The 15121-nt window shown below is 41.9% G+C and overlaps 1 protein-coding gene across 1 annotated transcript in view; it reads left to right on the top strand.

Moving 5' to 3' along the window:
- The window catches only part of scai (suppressor of cancer cell invasion), a 49478-nt gene extending 36278 nt beyond the window's left edge, over positions 1 to 13200 (top strand). Inside the window, exons 13-18 of the mRNA XM_088940733.1 lie at positions 3617 to 3716; positions 4481 to 4562; positions 7040 to 7112; positions 7778 to 7951; positions 8416 to 8516; positions 9589 to 13200. Of these exons, the coding sequence (XP_088796859.1) occupies positions 3617 to 3716; positions 4481 to 4562; positions 7040 to 7112; positions 7778 to 7951; positions 8416 to 8516; positions 9589 to 9735 (677 nt within the window). The 3' untranslated portion in view covers positions 9736 to 13200. The remainder of the gene's footprint in view (positions 1 to 3616; positions 3717 to 4480; positions 4563 to 7039; positions 7113 to 7777; positions 7952 to 8415; positions 8517 to 9588) is intronic.
- The last annotated feature ends 1921 nt before the right edge of the window (positions 13201 to 15121 follow it).

Raw genomic sequence — 15121 nt, 5'->3', positions numbered from 1 at the left:
ATCACTTTATTGGCCATTTACAGTTTTTTGCATGAGGAATTTGTCTTTTTGCATACCCCAACTTGCTCTCCATGAGACACACAGGCACACAGACAGGGAGAGAAGCTTGGGGTCAGAGAGCAGGGTCAGCCATTTATACGGCACAGTTGGGGTTAAGGGCCTTGCTCAGGGGCCCAACGGAGTAGGATTCCTCTGCCGGCCGCGGGATTTGAACCAGCAACCTTCCAGCCACAGGCACGGATCCTTAGCCACAGAGCCATGACATCTCCCACCAAAACCTGAGCTTTGGCACTCATGAATTTGAAGGCCCTCATTCCGCTATCGGCTCTCTGACTCATGTGGAAGAACCGAGCGTCCTCACCCCTAAATTGCTAAATGCAAATCACTACATATCCTCAACCTGTTGGCTTTATGGTTTTCAGAGAGTGTCCATGGCACCCATCTGGAAATACTCCTCAATTGCCCAATATACTAGAGGAACTGCCGTGTTTAAGCCTGAGCCAGTACCCCCTATTGTGGCACCTCTGTTAGTTTTTGTTCCTGAGTTGTAATGCTCAGATATAAAATCCCACTTCATATAAAACAGAGCAAAGTGTACAAAGTAAGCTACAGAAATAATTACTTACATTTTCTTTACTTACTGAAATGCTTTGCTATATACATTCTATCTGTCCTTTGCAGGAGAAAATAAAGGTTAGCTCATATAATATGTAACTGTGTTGCCGTGATAAAGAAGCATCACAGCTGCAGCAGGAGTTTCCGGCTCATAGACTGACGAGCAGCAAAATGTAGTCGTGTTGTGATCCATTTGGCTCCTTGAGCCCAAAAACCAGCACGAGCTTGCTGTGCTCCCCCATCACGCACCATTCAAATCACGTAAAAGCCAAATATACACCATCCTCCCTCCCTTCATTCTGAGTACAGTTCCAGAAACTGTCTGGATGCTTTACATGGAATGAACATCGGGCTGCTCTACAGCAGATAATCTTCTCGTGTGTTTTTTTTACGTGGCCAGAACTATAAACAGCCATGCCTCAAGTAAATTAGCAGTAAATTATCTGCTCATTTTCTTATCTTCAATGCAGTAGTAATTGCTTCTTCTGGGCTAACTCTCCTGATTGAGCAGGTTATATACCTTTCATCTTTTATTCCTAATAGTACTTTGTTATAGCACATTTTGCTTGGGGGGAAATACTGAGGTGTACTGTATATTATTGGATATAATCAGATTTTTGCCTAGTCACTAAAAGATTCCAAGATCCCTGTCTAGTGTATTCATAGTATTTGTATTACCAAACATTGAAATCTAGTTTTTGTTTTGTTTAATTTGATACTTTATATGTTGTCTATTATTTCTGTAGTCAAATGTTTTGGCATGTTACCGTTTAGCACTAGATCATGCTGACTGAACTTTTTCGATTTTTCAGTGTTGGACTGTGTGCTTTGTTTTAAATTTAAAACATTTCTCAGTGAAAATACCATCCTTCTACCTACCGTCAAAGATTCTACTGTGTAATTTCCACTGAATCATGGTGACTGTGTTTGACTTAAGGCTAACTCATTTGCTGTTTGACCTACTGACAGTAGTATATGATGTAAACAGTAGTTTTGGGAGCTGTATTGAAATAACCTTTAGACTAATCGCAGCTAGAAAAGGGAAGCTCTAAACAAGAATTTGCCTTCAGATATAATGTAAATCATTAAATAATAAAATCGCAGATTATGAAAGTCGTTCTTTATATGACACAAAAACACCTTCTGTAGTGTCTCAAAGCACAGTCGGCACAAATAACATGGGCAGTGTGAATACCTTCAGTTAACTGATACTGGGGGCTCTGACAGTGATTTTTAGTAAGCTAAGCCAGGTGTCATCTTCAAAAATTCGTCTGTGGGTTGTCCACCTACATAGTTCCTCAGCATCACTATTCAAGCCCTGTTTGTGAGCTGCATGCATCCTGTGGTGTGAGGCTTGGGGTTGTGCAACATCTTTTTTAAAATGCTAGGAAGCACAAATGTTTTTTTCTTTTTCCTGTCTGTTAGCATTTCAAATGTCTGTCTGGTGTCTCCATCCCTGCATTTCGGTCCTTCTGCATTCCAGCCTGCTTGCAGTATTTCTGTTTCTCCTGTAAGCTGCTGGTAATGGCTTTTCGACTGTTTGTGTCGCCTTTTCAGTGCTGTGCTATTTCTGAACGGTGCAGTGCCTCTCACTCTCATGGAATATTAAAGTCTCTGCTGTTGCTCTCTTCCATGCAATTTAATGGAAGAATTGCTTTTCATTAAAAGTGGTAATGAGAACTGTGCTGGGAATTCATTTATGTTTGTGATATACTGTATATCAAAAGAACTGTTTTTTCTGTTTGGAAAGGCAAAAGGCATTTGTTTAAGTAGGGAGTTTCAGGCAAGGAGAGAGATATACTGAAGAAGCTAAAAAAAGATCAATTTCCTTCCTTTGCTTTTATGGTTCATAAAACTCATCTTCTGAATGTCCCTTCATCAAACGATTCTGACATTTTGTTAAAATATAAATGTGTTCCAGTTGCAGCACTTTGGAAATTTCATTTCCCCTCAAATCAATAGTTCTTTCTTGCTCACATTAGATAAGCAGCTTTCTGTCCTGAATTGTATTGATTCATCTAAGGCTTAAAGTCTATTGATTACCTCTTATAAAATAATGAGGATGCTGTCCCAGCACCAGAGCTAGCCTCCAACACAGTTCAGCTATTAATTTGAAGTGTATAATGAACAAGGACAAGTGCAATTGTTCCTTTTTTATTTAAAAGAGAATATAAGGGAAATGTGTGTTTTCTGTCACATGTAGAGCAATCACGAACTTTAAATGCGCTTCTGAAGAGAAGTGGTCCTTTTGCTGTGTACATAGTGGGGATTATGAACTCCACAGCAATACATAAATAGCCAGAGGAGCTGTCTAGAAAGTTCTGAACATTTTGATCGGTAAGTAAGACTCCTGCCAGACAGTTGAATCATCGAACAATTCCAGCACTAAAAATGAACAAAGATGGAACTTTCTGTGGCAAAACATTTGTCAGGAGAAAAGTTCTTCCCCTTTCAGAAACAGAGACTACGATCCTTGTGTAGTCTTATATACATTGATAACATTTTTAAACGATAGAAAGCTTTCAGCCACTCTGATTTCTTCTTGAATGTTTTTTTTTTCCCATTTCCCGACTGTACTAAGACTGGGCTGACTGGAACTTCTTCATACCGAGCACTTGGGTTGCTGCCGTTCTACCTGTGGCAGTTGGTACAGTCAAGCTGTCTGGTTCTTGATTTTCGTAGTGGAAACAGCAGGGCTACGTCACCATTCATGGGATTTGACCCATGAAATTGATTGGAGGCCTTCTGAGAGAAGTTCTGTTATCGCCGCCGAGACTTTGACAGAGTTCCCCTTTCCCCATTTTAAAAACGGAATGATTCCCAGCTCTCCCAGCGTCTGCACTGAAGCTGTGTGCAGATGTCAAGTAATATAGTCTTAGTCCACACTGACAAGGCACAGAAAAAGCAGGGCTACAGAGATGCACTCCTCTTCTTCTCCATCAGCCTGATCAGCAGTGGGTGGGGGTGACACTCAACGCGTGTTTTTTATCCTCTGGCCCAGGTCCCTATGACTTCGGGGGTGTCCTCACCAACAACAACCGCGACCTTCTGAACGGCGAGACGGTGCACAAGAGGAGCCAGGCACACAAGGAGATGCACTGGTGAGTGAGGGGGCTGGCGGGGGGGCGCCCTCGGGGTGCGGGGCTCTCACTTCTTTTGATGCGGAACGCGCAGTCAGTGAGCGCGCCTTAGGGAATTGCTTGAAAATACAGTCGGTTTCCTGGTATACGCCGGTGTTAGGGACCAGGAAGGTCATATAGCGGCAGTATGGACTTGACTTTGCCCAGCAATTTAAAGCAGGAGGCTTTTCCCATTAAGAATTAAGCGTCGGGTTAGGGACCATAAGGATAAAGGGCCAGACTGAGTCTCGCACTGTTGGAATAACTTTGTGTGGATGAACAAGCCTTCAGGTAAAAAGCTGGTAAAAGAGAAATAAGGTTAACGCCATTCTGAGTCATTTTGGCTATTCAGATGTCAAAATAAAGACGCGTTTTATAATAATTCAGGTATGTATTGTGTTTTTCTGTTCCATTCTCTAAACCAGCTAGTGGGATTAATTATCATTTAAAGTGGTCCTTATTGTGGGTATTAAGCAGATTTTTTAGGAGTGTAAGACTGATATTTTTCCTACTGTAGGAAGTTGTCCTTCAAACCTCAGCGTACATGTCCTTTAAACTTTTTTGCTGCTCTTCTGTGCTGTATCAGCTCCATGTTGTTAACTAGTTTTCAAGCCACAGTGAGACAGGCCTTGCCATGAGCGTGCACTGGGTAGTGTAAGGGCTGGGTAATGAGGCAGTGCAGTGAAAAAGACTCACAGTAACAAGGAGGGAAATGCATGTAGCTCTTATTGGTTTTTGTGCTTCAGTCTTCACCCAGGAGACCTGTATCCTTTCACCCGGAAGCCTCTCTTTATCATTGTGGACTCCTCCAACAGCATGGCGTACAAGGTGAGCGGGCTATTTCCCCTTGTCGGTTGTCAGCCAGACTTGCCCAGTCGAACTGGGCTTCTCAAATAGCAGACCAAATCCAGAGATTGCTTGCCTCGTGGAATTAGAAGATTCAAAGGCAGGAGGATTGTCCCACAAGAAATCCTCACCCGTTGTGTAATTGTCCACCTTTTTCTTGACCGTCTGCGACAGCCCTGCATCATGATTTTTGAGGCTTAAGCACAGCCTGACCCTTGTGTCTTGTGTCTGCTCCATTCTGTGCTGGGTATTGTATTTGTGTATGGTTTGTGTTGGTGACTTCCCAAGCGAACTAATTACTTCTCTGAAATCCACTTTGTAACTTCCACTGTTTGTGGCTGAAGAGGTTTAATCTGTACAAAGAGTAACGTTTTGACTAAGAGTTTAAATCCCCGGTTCCTAATGCTAGTCCTGAGGAATCTTTTGTGTCTTTTTGTGGTTTTTTTTCTCCAACCAGACCCTGATTTCAGTTTTCTGTTGGAGGTTTATAAGTAAAATTTGCTCTCGGCTCTTCACATGAATGGGATGTACAGTATGAGTGGTTACACCACTGTACCAGTTTCTGAGTTTCAGCACTTCCCTCATTAAAGTGTATTTGCCTGAAACACAACCACCTGTGCCTGTGCAGAAGGAAGGAAAACTCATCCAGGCCATCAGTTTTTGATACATGGTATCGCCTCTCTCACCTGTGTCCGTTCAACATGCATTGATCATTGATTAAGAACTGTTCAGTCAACAACAGGGTGAACTGAGGAGAATCTGCCTTAATGTCTGTGTGCCGCATTTGCGAATGGTACGCTTGAACTGATGGATTATTTAAACTGAGAGCAGGAGCAAACTGACGTCATCTTCAGGCGAGCCTGTCCATTAAAGACATCAGCTCATTCAGTCGGCGAGTTTGGGTCTTGGTGCATTTCAGTTTGTAAGTCAGCACAGGTACTATATTTCATCTGAGCTGGCTGGGACTGTTGTAGTATTCCTCCTGAGTACATTGAGTCATTGCTTAAAAACGCCCTTTGGCAAAATCCAGTGCATTTGAGATGTACAAGCACACCGCTCAAAATTAATCTAAATTGTGGCGAGGCGACAGCAAGACTTCTGATTTTTTAAACGAGGGCTCCCACTGGTGGCAGACAGATCTCATTACCTCCTCCTGGCACTGCGCTTCTGATTGATACAGTTTTCATTTCTGCTCTGCCAGGCTGTCGGGCATAACATGCCTGGGCTTCTTAGTAAGAATTTTCTTGTGCTTGTCTCAAAAGCTGTTATCGTGCTTTTTTCAAATTAATTTAATTTCCAACTTGGAAGCGTTAAATAATCGCGGAAGGAGTAGTTCCAAAGCCAAAACAATCGCTTTTCTGATAAAATCTACCACCCGTTTGAAGATTCCCACAGGAATGACACGTTTTAAAACTGGAGAATGAGGCAAAGGGGAGATGAAGGAAAGAGCAGAAATATTTTTTTTGTTTTGTGCTAATGAACTTAGTATTTCCGATCAAAAGATTAATAAGAGGCAAAAGTATAGGATGTAAATGTATCGCACATTTTGCGTACATTTTCAGCCATGTTAGAACAATGTCATTTGTTGTTGTCGTCCACTTCAGGCAAGCGAATGGCTCCATTTCCATTTCTGTGCAATTGGCTGACGGGTGTTTTTAATTTCCCAGGTGTTCCATGAAGGATTCATTATGAAAATATAAAAAGAGCTGTGAATATGTAGCCCGGGTTCCAGTCTTTCTGAGTTTCCTTTTTAAGTCTGCCTCTTGAGCTGTTCTTGAAAAGACAAAAACCAAGATGAAGACTAGAGATTTGCCTGTGACAGAAAAGCCAGCAATTGTGAAAATCAGAGCAAAGAGAATGCCGAAGAGACCCATTGAGTGCGGAGAGATTAGGCATCATGGAATCAACAGTATGGAATGTCTTGTGGAACACAATGAGCAAATTGCAGGTCGTCCCAGGCAGATGACAGCAGCTCATGGCAGAAAACGTTTGTTCTAACACGTAACGTGTGCTCAGAAGTGTCCAGAAATAAAAGCTGCCATTCTGTGTTTTTGCCTCATCTAAAATACTAATTTCAGTAGCACGCTGACAGATTTCTCTCCACTTTCCCCTTACTTACACTTTTCACTGTACAAGTTCAAATGGCTTTGACTGGATCAGTAAACGTCTGAACTGGGCATATTTCTCTCTGCGTCCTCGTCATTTGAAACGCTCTTTCACTCTGTGCAAAAAAACAACAGAACTTGACTGCAACTAAGAGCCTTCTCTTGTATTTTAATTAAGAAACCACTTGACTCCAAATAAAAGACAGGAAAATCAATAGGTTTTTTTTCCCCTGTTGAACCAGGGGCAGAAGTAGATCTTTACTGTTGGGGCGAAGAGAACTGAAAATAGAAACAAAATCAGATTAAAATTAGAAAATTAACAGAATTGATTTTTCTTGTCTTCTTTTTCTGTAGAATTTCACAAACCTGTTTGGCCAGCCTCTGGTTTGCTTGCTTTCTCCGACCACGTATCCTAAGAGCATGCAAGGTGAGTGACTGACGAAAGTGGAAGTCGGAGACCTTTATCGGAGATTACCACGAGAAGTTACGTAATGCATGTCTAGTAAAATGGGATAGCAATCATACCAACCAGTAGATGCAAGGTAAGAGAGTATGGCAGGATCTGCACTGCCCTATGAAATGGGTAGAAATGGTATATTCGATGGAAGTAGCTCATGTAGGCAGCATCTGGTATGTCTTCTGATTCCAGAGGATTGTAAAGTAGCAGCAGACCTGACTTTTTCCCGCACAGTCTGCTGTGCTCTGGCGAAGGTGGCTAAAGTAAGAGATTTCGTGAGAGGCATTATTGTTGGCATACAGTATGTGCCTGTGATGCATCAGTGATGGCGACAGCAGTGAGAAAGAAAGCCCTCAGGAAGTGCAGTTCAGGCTGCAAGAACGCGCTGAATCAAAGGGCAGAGGGCAGACGGCACTCCTGGAGAGAAACCGCTGGCCGGTGCCACGAGCCCAAGGCAGGGGTGGGGTGGTATACCACCAGGGCAGTACGTTACAGTTTATTCACAACTGAAACCATCAAAACATATTGGCCACCTCAGTTATCGTTAATAAACGGAACGGAACGTAAAGCACTTTGAAGAGAGCATGTGCCTGCCCACACACAGCGGTAGGGTTACCCCTCTCTCTCGCTCCCAGATCAGTCTCAGCGTGGCAGCCTCTTCACCCTCTTCCTCTACAACCCGCTCATGGCCTTCCTGCACGTCTGCGGCCTGTCCAGCATGCGCCGGGGATTGTGGGACAAGTCCCAGGAGTACCTGCGCAAGGTCTACCGCGATGTGGGCCAGCTGATGACCCACTCCCGCGCAATAGGTACTGCCCGTACTGCTGAAACAGGGCAAAATCTGGGCTGAAGGCCTCCGTTTCTGTCTGTACTGTACTTCCCTTACTCCAGTAAATCGTTAGTTTGTACTGTATGTGTTCTTAGAACATCTCGGCTCTGAAACACGGTGATGGTTGTTAAAACAGCTGTTTGTAATGTCATAACAGTGCTTTCTTTTCGATTCGAACGGTCTCTGCTGTGGTAGATATTCTTATTTCCATTCGTTTAGATTTTCCTAATGCCTGGGAACTCCCTTATATGTGTTTTATCGTATGCTTTAATTAGCCCGCAGCGCAGGCAGTAATCAGACCCCACTCCTGTGTGTGGGTTGCCGACCCCAGCGAGCACGCAGTTAGTCATTATCGAGCCCTGCGATGAAAAGACACACTGACACTGTAATCAAAACCTCCGGGAGGTGTAATTAATCCCCGCCTGTGTTTCTGCGCTCTCTCAGACCAGGCCTTCCTGCAGTTCTACGGAGACGAGTTCCTGAGGCTGCTGTTGGTCCGCTTCGTCTTCTGCTCGGCCACGCTCAGGCTGCACAAGATGTTTAGGGTATGGTAACCCCCCCCCAGTCTCTCCCTCGCCACCCCCAGCCTTGCGCACGCAGAGACAGCGAAAACCCTATTGCTTAACTAATTTGTCGGTAGGTTTTCTGGGATACAGTTTTGAAGGACTGGTAAATAAAAATATCTGCAGAAGCACGTTTTTTTTATATATTGACACTGAGATGTAGTAAGAAAACATTTGTCTCTTAATATTATGATTCAGTTGAGTGAATATAAAAATGAGGAAACTGAGAGGTAAGCCCCGAGTTCCAGTTGCACAGATGGCCAATATGACAATCTTACTGCACCTCCTTAATTGTATAATATCAGGCAACAATTTTTCCATTGTGTTGGATTATCTATAGAATGTACCATTTCAGCGTACCTTTCTGCTAACAATTGTGCGCATTTCAATTTCTGTTATGAAATGTTGGTCCCATACAGCATTACAGGACATGGCATGAATTCAAGAATTCCGGGTGGTTCTGAAGTATTTGCAAATCAGTCCCATCCCCCGTTATTCTCTCTCATTCTCCATTCCGGTCCCCTCCGTGTTGAGAGTTTAGGACCAAACCGCACGCTTCCTTCCAGAGCCGTGGAGAGTAATGGAAGTCTGTCTCCCTTTCCTCAAGCTGGACACTTGAGATCATCTAGTCTTGTGGCTGTGTCTTCCTAATGTCTTAGCCATCGGGTTTCTAACTGTGGAGTCTTGGATGCAGGTGTCTGGCAAATGAAATGATCATGATGATCACCATCATCGTTGCAATCAAGTTCATCAGGTTCACGTTTGTTGTCGTTATACTCATATACAGGTATATGGTGTAACGAAATGCTATTTAGCTAGTTCTCGGACGGTAAGAAGTAGAAAAAACAACAACAATACAATTGTTTTAGAAAAGAAAGATGGAGACAACAGGCACAGTGCAAAACAACAACGGGTAACAGGTAATGTGCAAAATCATACATCAACAGAATGAAATAAAGGATAGGAAATTATGGGGAGTGAGCTTCTCGACTACACTATCAAAAGACAGGAATGGAAATTTGCCACTGAAAGCAGCTTCTGGTGTTCCTTACAGGAGACCAGGAGCTTCCCCGAGACCTATCCCCAACTTCCCAAGGAAGAGACTGTGGAAAGTCCAATGATCCAGAAGCACATCCTGGAGCTGGCCACCATGCTGGACGTTCAGAACTTGTTCATTGACAGCACGCTCAGTGATTATTGAGCTGGCTTCCTTTTTAATCATCCTTGTGTTTTATAGACCCTTTTTTTTTTTCTTTTGGAAGTGTCCAGTGTTTGTTTTTTTTCTTCCCTAATTGATTCTCTTTCTACTTTTTAGAGAAGGAACCCTGGGATATTGATCTGACCATGTGTCTGTGTCCCTGTGTAGCATACGTACACAGGGAAACACCAACACCCTCAAGCACGTCAGTTTTACAGCTCTCTTTGTGAGGATAATGAAACGAAAAAAAAAAAAACACTGCCTGCGACATTCCTAAAGGCGACGTCCAACATTTAAGTCTAAAATTTAGACTTTTTTTGCAGTTCCTAGATGTAGGACAGTGTCTCTTTTTTGGTAGCTGTGATCCATGTTTACAAGATTCATTTTTAGACTGCAGTTCTGCATGTGCATATTAAACTGCTGTTTTGTACGGATATCGGTAGCCTGCATTTTGTCCTGATCCGGTTGTCTTTTTTTTCATAATTAGAGGGTTGCGAGTTTTGAATGTCTCCTCGGATCTGCATGAACAATTCCGTTTCGGGGCTGTTGGATAGGTGTCTGGTCCTTTTTCGACGCACTGCTGCCAGTGACTGCAGTGTCGTGCCTGTTCTCAGTACTTCCTGTGTTGAGCATGTGAATTTCCAGCTCTTTTGCTGAAGGACTGTGGGCAGACAGTAAAGTTCTCAAGGCCTAGGGTTTATGTATTGGACATTCAATCCTGCCGCTCACAGTCTCAATACCAAACAGTGAAAATCTGTTTCTTGAAACGTTTTGTCAAAGCAATACATGCAATTTACTAAGGACCATTCTGTTGGTTGAGCCCCTAAATATGACACTTTTTCTAGAGCCCATGCTATACTGTAGCCTGTCTGTGTGTAGTGAGTACAGTCAGATGTGGGTTGTTCTGAATCTAGCTGTTCATTTGTCCTGTGTGTTGGACAGTTATTGCGAGATGGAATATTTTCTAGTATCAAGGCTCCTAAATGAACTTGTTTGTAATGAGCGATGCTCAAACCATCCTGCAGTAAATGAACCATGATGCTGTGCTTTGTCCTGTTGTTAGGAGGTGTGTGTCAATGTATAAATTTAATCTGTCTTTATACATTCCAAGAGGAAAGAGTGTGGTGCTCAGTTGTATTATTTGGTTGTTTTTTCCTATTACGAAATGGTGTATTTAAAATACATAAATGACCTTTGTTGTTGTTTTTTTTTAAAAAAAGATAGAACATCATTGCACTTTAATGGATTGTGGCCTGGACTTGTTTTAATGGCCAAAATCAAGCGTTCCTCTGCTGTCCAGAGCTGTGCTGTCAAGGAGAGAAATTTGTGTCACTTGTGCGACGCTCCTGTTTCTGGTCAACAACTATACTACACCTACAAATACAGAACAGAAATATAGAGGTACTGTAGAGCTCGTTATTTTAGATAATGATTGCAATATGAAAAAAACAATTGAAATGATAACAAATAATAATTTATATTTAAATGGCAGTACTTATCAAGCACACATTTCCATATGTTTCGTGTATATTAAAATATGTCAATATCTGGATGGAATGCATAATTTCTTTTTTGCCGTTTTCATTATACTTTTATTATTTCAGTGTTTTTCTGTGGGTCATTCGTTGAGGTAGCAGAAAACATTCAGAATTTAGTTCCGTGATGTATTTCTGTAGATTTCTTTTTCTTTGTGACAAACTGGTTTGCAAAGTATTAAAAATGTTGCGCTTCTCGTTTTTGAATGGCCTGAAGACTATTATTCAGGTCGTGTCTTAATAGAGGGGAAAGACCCTCCTGAACAGTCTTTAAAAAGCCACAATTTAAGTGGATTTCTCTCCTTTACCCCATGTCCTGAGTTTAAGTAAAGCACAAGACCAAATCGCATATTTTTTAGGCAGAGTCTATTTTATTTAGAACAATGCGTTGACCTTTCGCGAATTGCAAATACTGTGAGGATTTATAAGTCCTGGAAAAGGGAAGTTGGCTCTTGGCCTACCAGTGTTTTTAGGTATGAAAATGCCCTGACTTTAATATTGTTGGCAGTGCTGTGCAGTGCTCTTTCATCAGATATAATTTTTAATCAGCCCTTCATCCATTTCAAGAGAGTCATTAGTTAAATAAAACTGAGACAGCCTTCTTGTGAGACAAACGATTGCAAATCATCTTAAGACACATCTACTTTCTAAACAAAAGTAATGCTCACATTCTCTAGGTATCTGAGTAATTGTGGATTTTCATAGTTATTTAAAAGATATATGGATCAATGGTATGTAACTAGCTTATATCATTAATGAGAAAATGTAGGAAAATTAATGTTATTTTTTTTAAGAAAGACCCTCTCTTTATTGCAGTTGCACATGAATGAATATATATGATCTGGGTTTTCTGCACTGCTTGTTCATTATATCTCAAATTATATCTTGATAACCAGCTATTTGACCTGCTAAGTCAATATGTACGTTGGCCTAGTTTTTAAAACATTTGTATTTTAGAAGAGCAGGAATATATTTGCCAAAACTGTTTCAATTGATCAATTTACTCATTTTCACACCCCCTGAAAACCCACTGCTCTGCTTGGCCGTGGGAGATTAAGACGTCCACAAAAGAAGGAGCACACACACACCTGCTGCTTTTCATTCCAGCTGACTTGAATTACCCCGACTGAAGCCTTAATTGAACTGACACATTGCCCGATTGGAATATTGGCAGGTTTTTCTCTTGCTTGTGAAATGCAGTCAGTAAAGGTGGCCTCCAACATGACTGAGAGATGGGGAAAAAAACGTCCAACTGTTCAATTTAATACAAACATTAAGCCAACTAAGGCTTCGGTTGTGTAATTGTGAGTGGGAACAGACACCAGCAGGTGTGTGGGACTCCACAGACCAGGATTGGGGGACCCCTGCTGTAAGGCACTTTTTGGAAATGGCAGTGTGCAAAACTGTGACTGGCCCTAGCTGGTATGTGTCGTGGAGGAGTATACATGCAGGGCCTCGTTCTCCCTGAGTTGTGTCTGCAAATCTTGAGTTACAAACAACTGCCATTCCAAAATTGGGTTGATGTAAAATTAGCGGCGATTCCAAATGGGTCCATATACAGTATGTCGAGCTAGAACTGAAACAGCAGGATATCAGAAATGAGGTACACTTCTCCTTTAAGATAGAAGGTTTGCTTACGTGAGGCTCCCACTATATTGGGAGTGATAAAGAGTGACAGAATGGCCAGAATACTCTTTCTTTATATGTGATGGGATTCTACAGTTAAGAGTTTACTTGAAATCCGTTTTCTGTTGTCTGGTGTGTTTAGTCACTTACAACTGTGTCCCGTTTGTTGCCAAATCCTATTTGATGTTATTGTTGTTTATGGAAAAAAGGCTATGTGATGAAAACCAAAACATGCAAGCTTTTTAAAAAAAAATGTTTCAAGTGAATGCTATTTAAGAGTAATAAAAGTCTCCGACTGTTTTGTTTATTCTGTGTACGTATATATATTTGATGTATTTCTACTGGGGATGCTTTGTTCCCGAGAGAATCCGGCTTGGACGTGTCTGGAGAAGTTTGGGACAGTAAAGCCTTCGTCTTCAGTCTATTTTTGATGATAAAGTGGGAAATCCTGCTTCCGACATGCAAAAAACAAAAACCCCGAATTTGTGCATAATTTGGGAATGTTCCGGTTTGTAGAGAAGGAAGAGGCTGGGTGACGGGAGATACAGGACATGAGTTCTAAAACATGTAGCCTTGTTTTGCGTCATAGAATTGAGATCTGTTGTGGCTGAGGCTGGTTTTTACAAACGTCACACCCTGGAGCCTTTCAATAAACTCTGTGAACTCCACACGGTGCGTATGATAGCTCTCATTACCCTGCCTCGGTTTCCTGGGATTCTGCTCCTGGAAGGCGGTAACTTTTATGTACATTTTCTAGAACAGGAGTCTCCAGTCCTGGTCCTGGGGAAGCCCATTCCGATTCTTCTTACAGGTCTCTCGAAATCACTGTTATTCAGAGATAAGGAACGCTTGTTTAAACAAACGATCCATTAAATAGGTCATGTTTCATGCATCGTGCATGGTGGGGCGGTGGTGAGCATCGCTGCCTTGCAGCGCTGGGGTCCTGGGGTTCAGTGTCCGGGGCACTGTCTGGGTGGAGTTTGTATGTTCTGCCCATGTTTGACTGGGTTTTCCTCTAGGTGATCCAGTTTCCTCCCACCGTCCAAAGACATTCTGGTCAGCTGTTCTGCTAGATCTTCAGATATTTGCCGCCCAACCCCACTTTATGCCCATGTCAACGCTTTTATACTGAGAACTTGTCCTGAAAAAAATTCAAAAGTGATTGTTCATGTGATATATTGATCACATTACTTAATAATTTAAACCCCCAGATGCATCTAATGACAGCTGGAGAGTGATTCTTAAGAATCCTGATCCTCATTTTACAGGCAGCCTTTAAATCATCCATTTTCTAATGACCTGTTACAACTATGTAACTGTGATACATTAATCATGTATCTGTTCTAATAAGTCTATTAAAAAAATTGGCATATCTTTAAACCTTTAATAACCAGTGGTCCCTTGATTTGAACATCCTTTCCATTTTTCTAAATACTTCATCCAGTTCAGGGTTGCAGAGGAACTGGAGCCTATCCCAGCAAGCAACGGGGCACAGGGCAGGATACACCCTGGACAGGACACCAGTTCCAGAGGTGTGTGATGTTCCTTCACCTCTTCAGGCGAAAGTATAGATTTTTCCATAGACGGGTAGAAAAGCTCAACACAATATCATGCAAATTATATTTTTATCTATTCGCATTAATAATGGAACTCTAGTGGTTGATGTTCAGGTGAGTTTTCCTCGCGTACTGCCTACAGCAGGAATACATTAGGTTTTGAGGACTTTCATTCATTTGGTCCACAGACCTCAGAAATGAGTGTTTCCCCCATTCTTTAAGATCTGGAGAAACGAATGAAGATGACTGTTAAATGACTAGAGGGAAAAAAACAACTTTTCGAACTTCATTTTAAGTTTAAATATATTAGATATTGTACATTGCTACACAGTTTGGAATTGCCTGCTGCTGTTCAACCCAGCTCACATCTGCAGCTCGGGTACCAGCCTTGGATTACAGCACCAGAGAGTGAGCCATCAGTCTCGTATCTCAGATTGATCTCAGAGGAAGAGATGACCAGATCCCTACATTTCTGCAGTTCACTTGTTGTTTTGCCTAAATGTAGGGAAATAGTATATCATGATAGGGTTTTAACTGGTATGATTTAATATATGCATTATATTGTTGAGTAAGCACTTGCATTAATGTTAATGAATTGGTGAGCTCTGTTCCATTTCTCAGTCTGCCCATCTTTAATAAAATTCCACAGAGCCCTGGTCATTCCTTTTATAA

This window comes from Atractosteus spatula, chromosome 23, assembly GCF_055471065.1.
Source record: "Atractosteus spatula isolate fAtrSpa1 chromosome 23, fAtrSpa1.hap1, whole genome shotgun sequence".
Taxonomy (NCBI): Eukaryota; Metazoa; Chordata; class Actinopteri; order Semionotiformes; family Lepisosteidae; genus Atractosteus; species Atractosteus spatula.
Note: the sequence above shows the minus strand (reverse complement) of the source record. Positions and strands in the feature narration are given on the sequence as shown.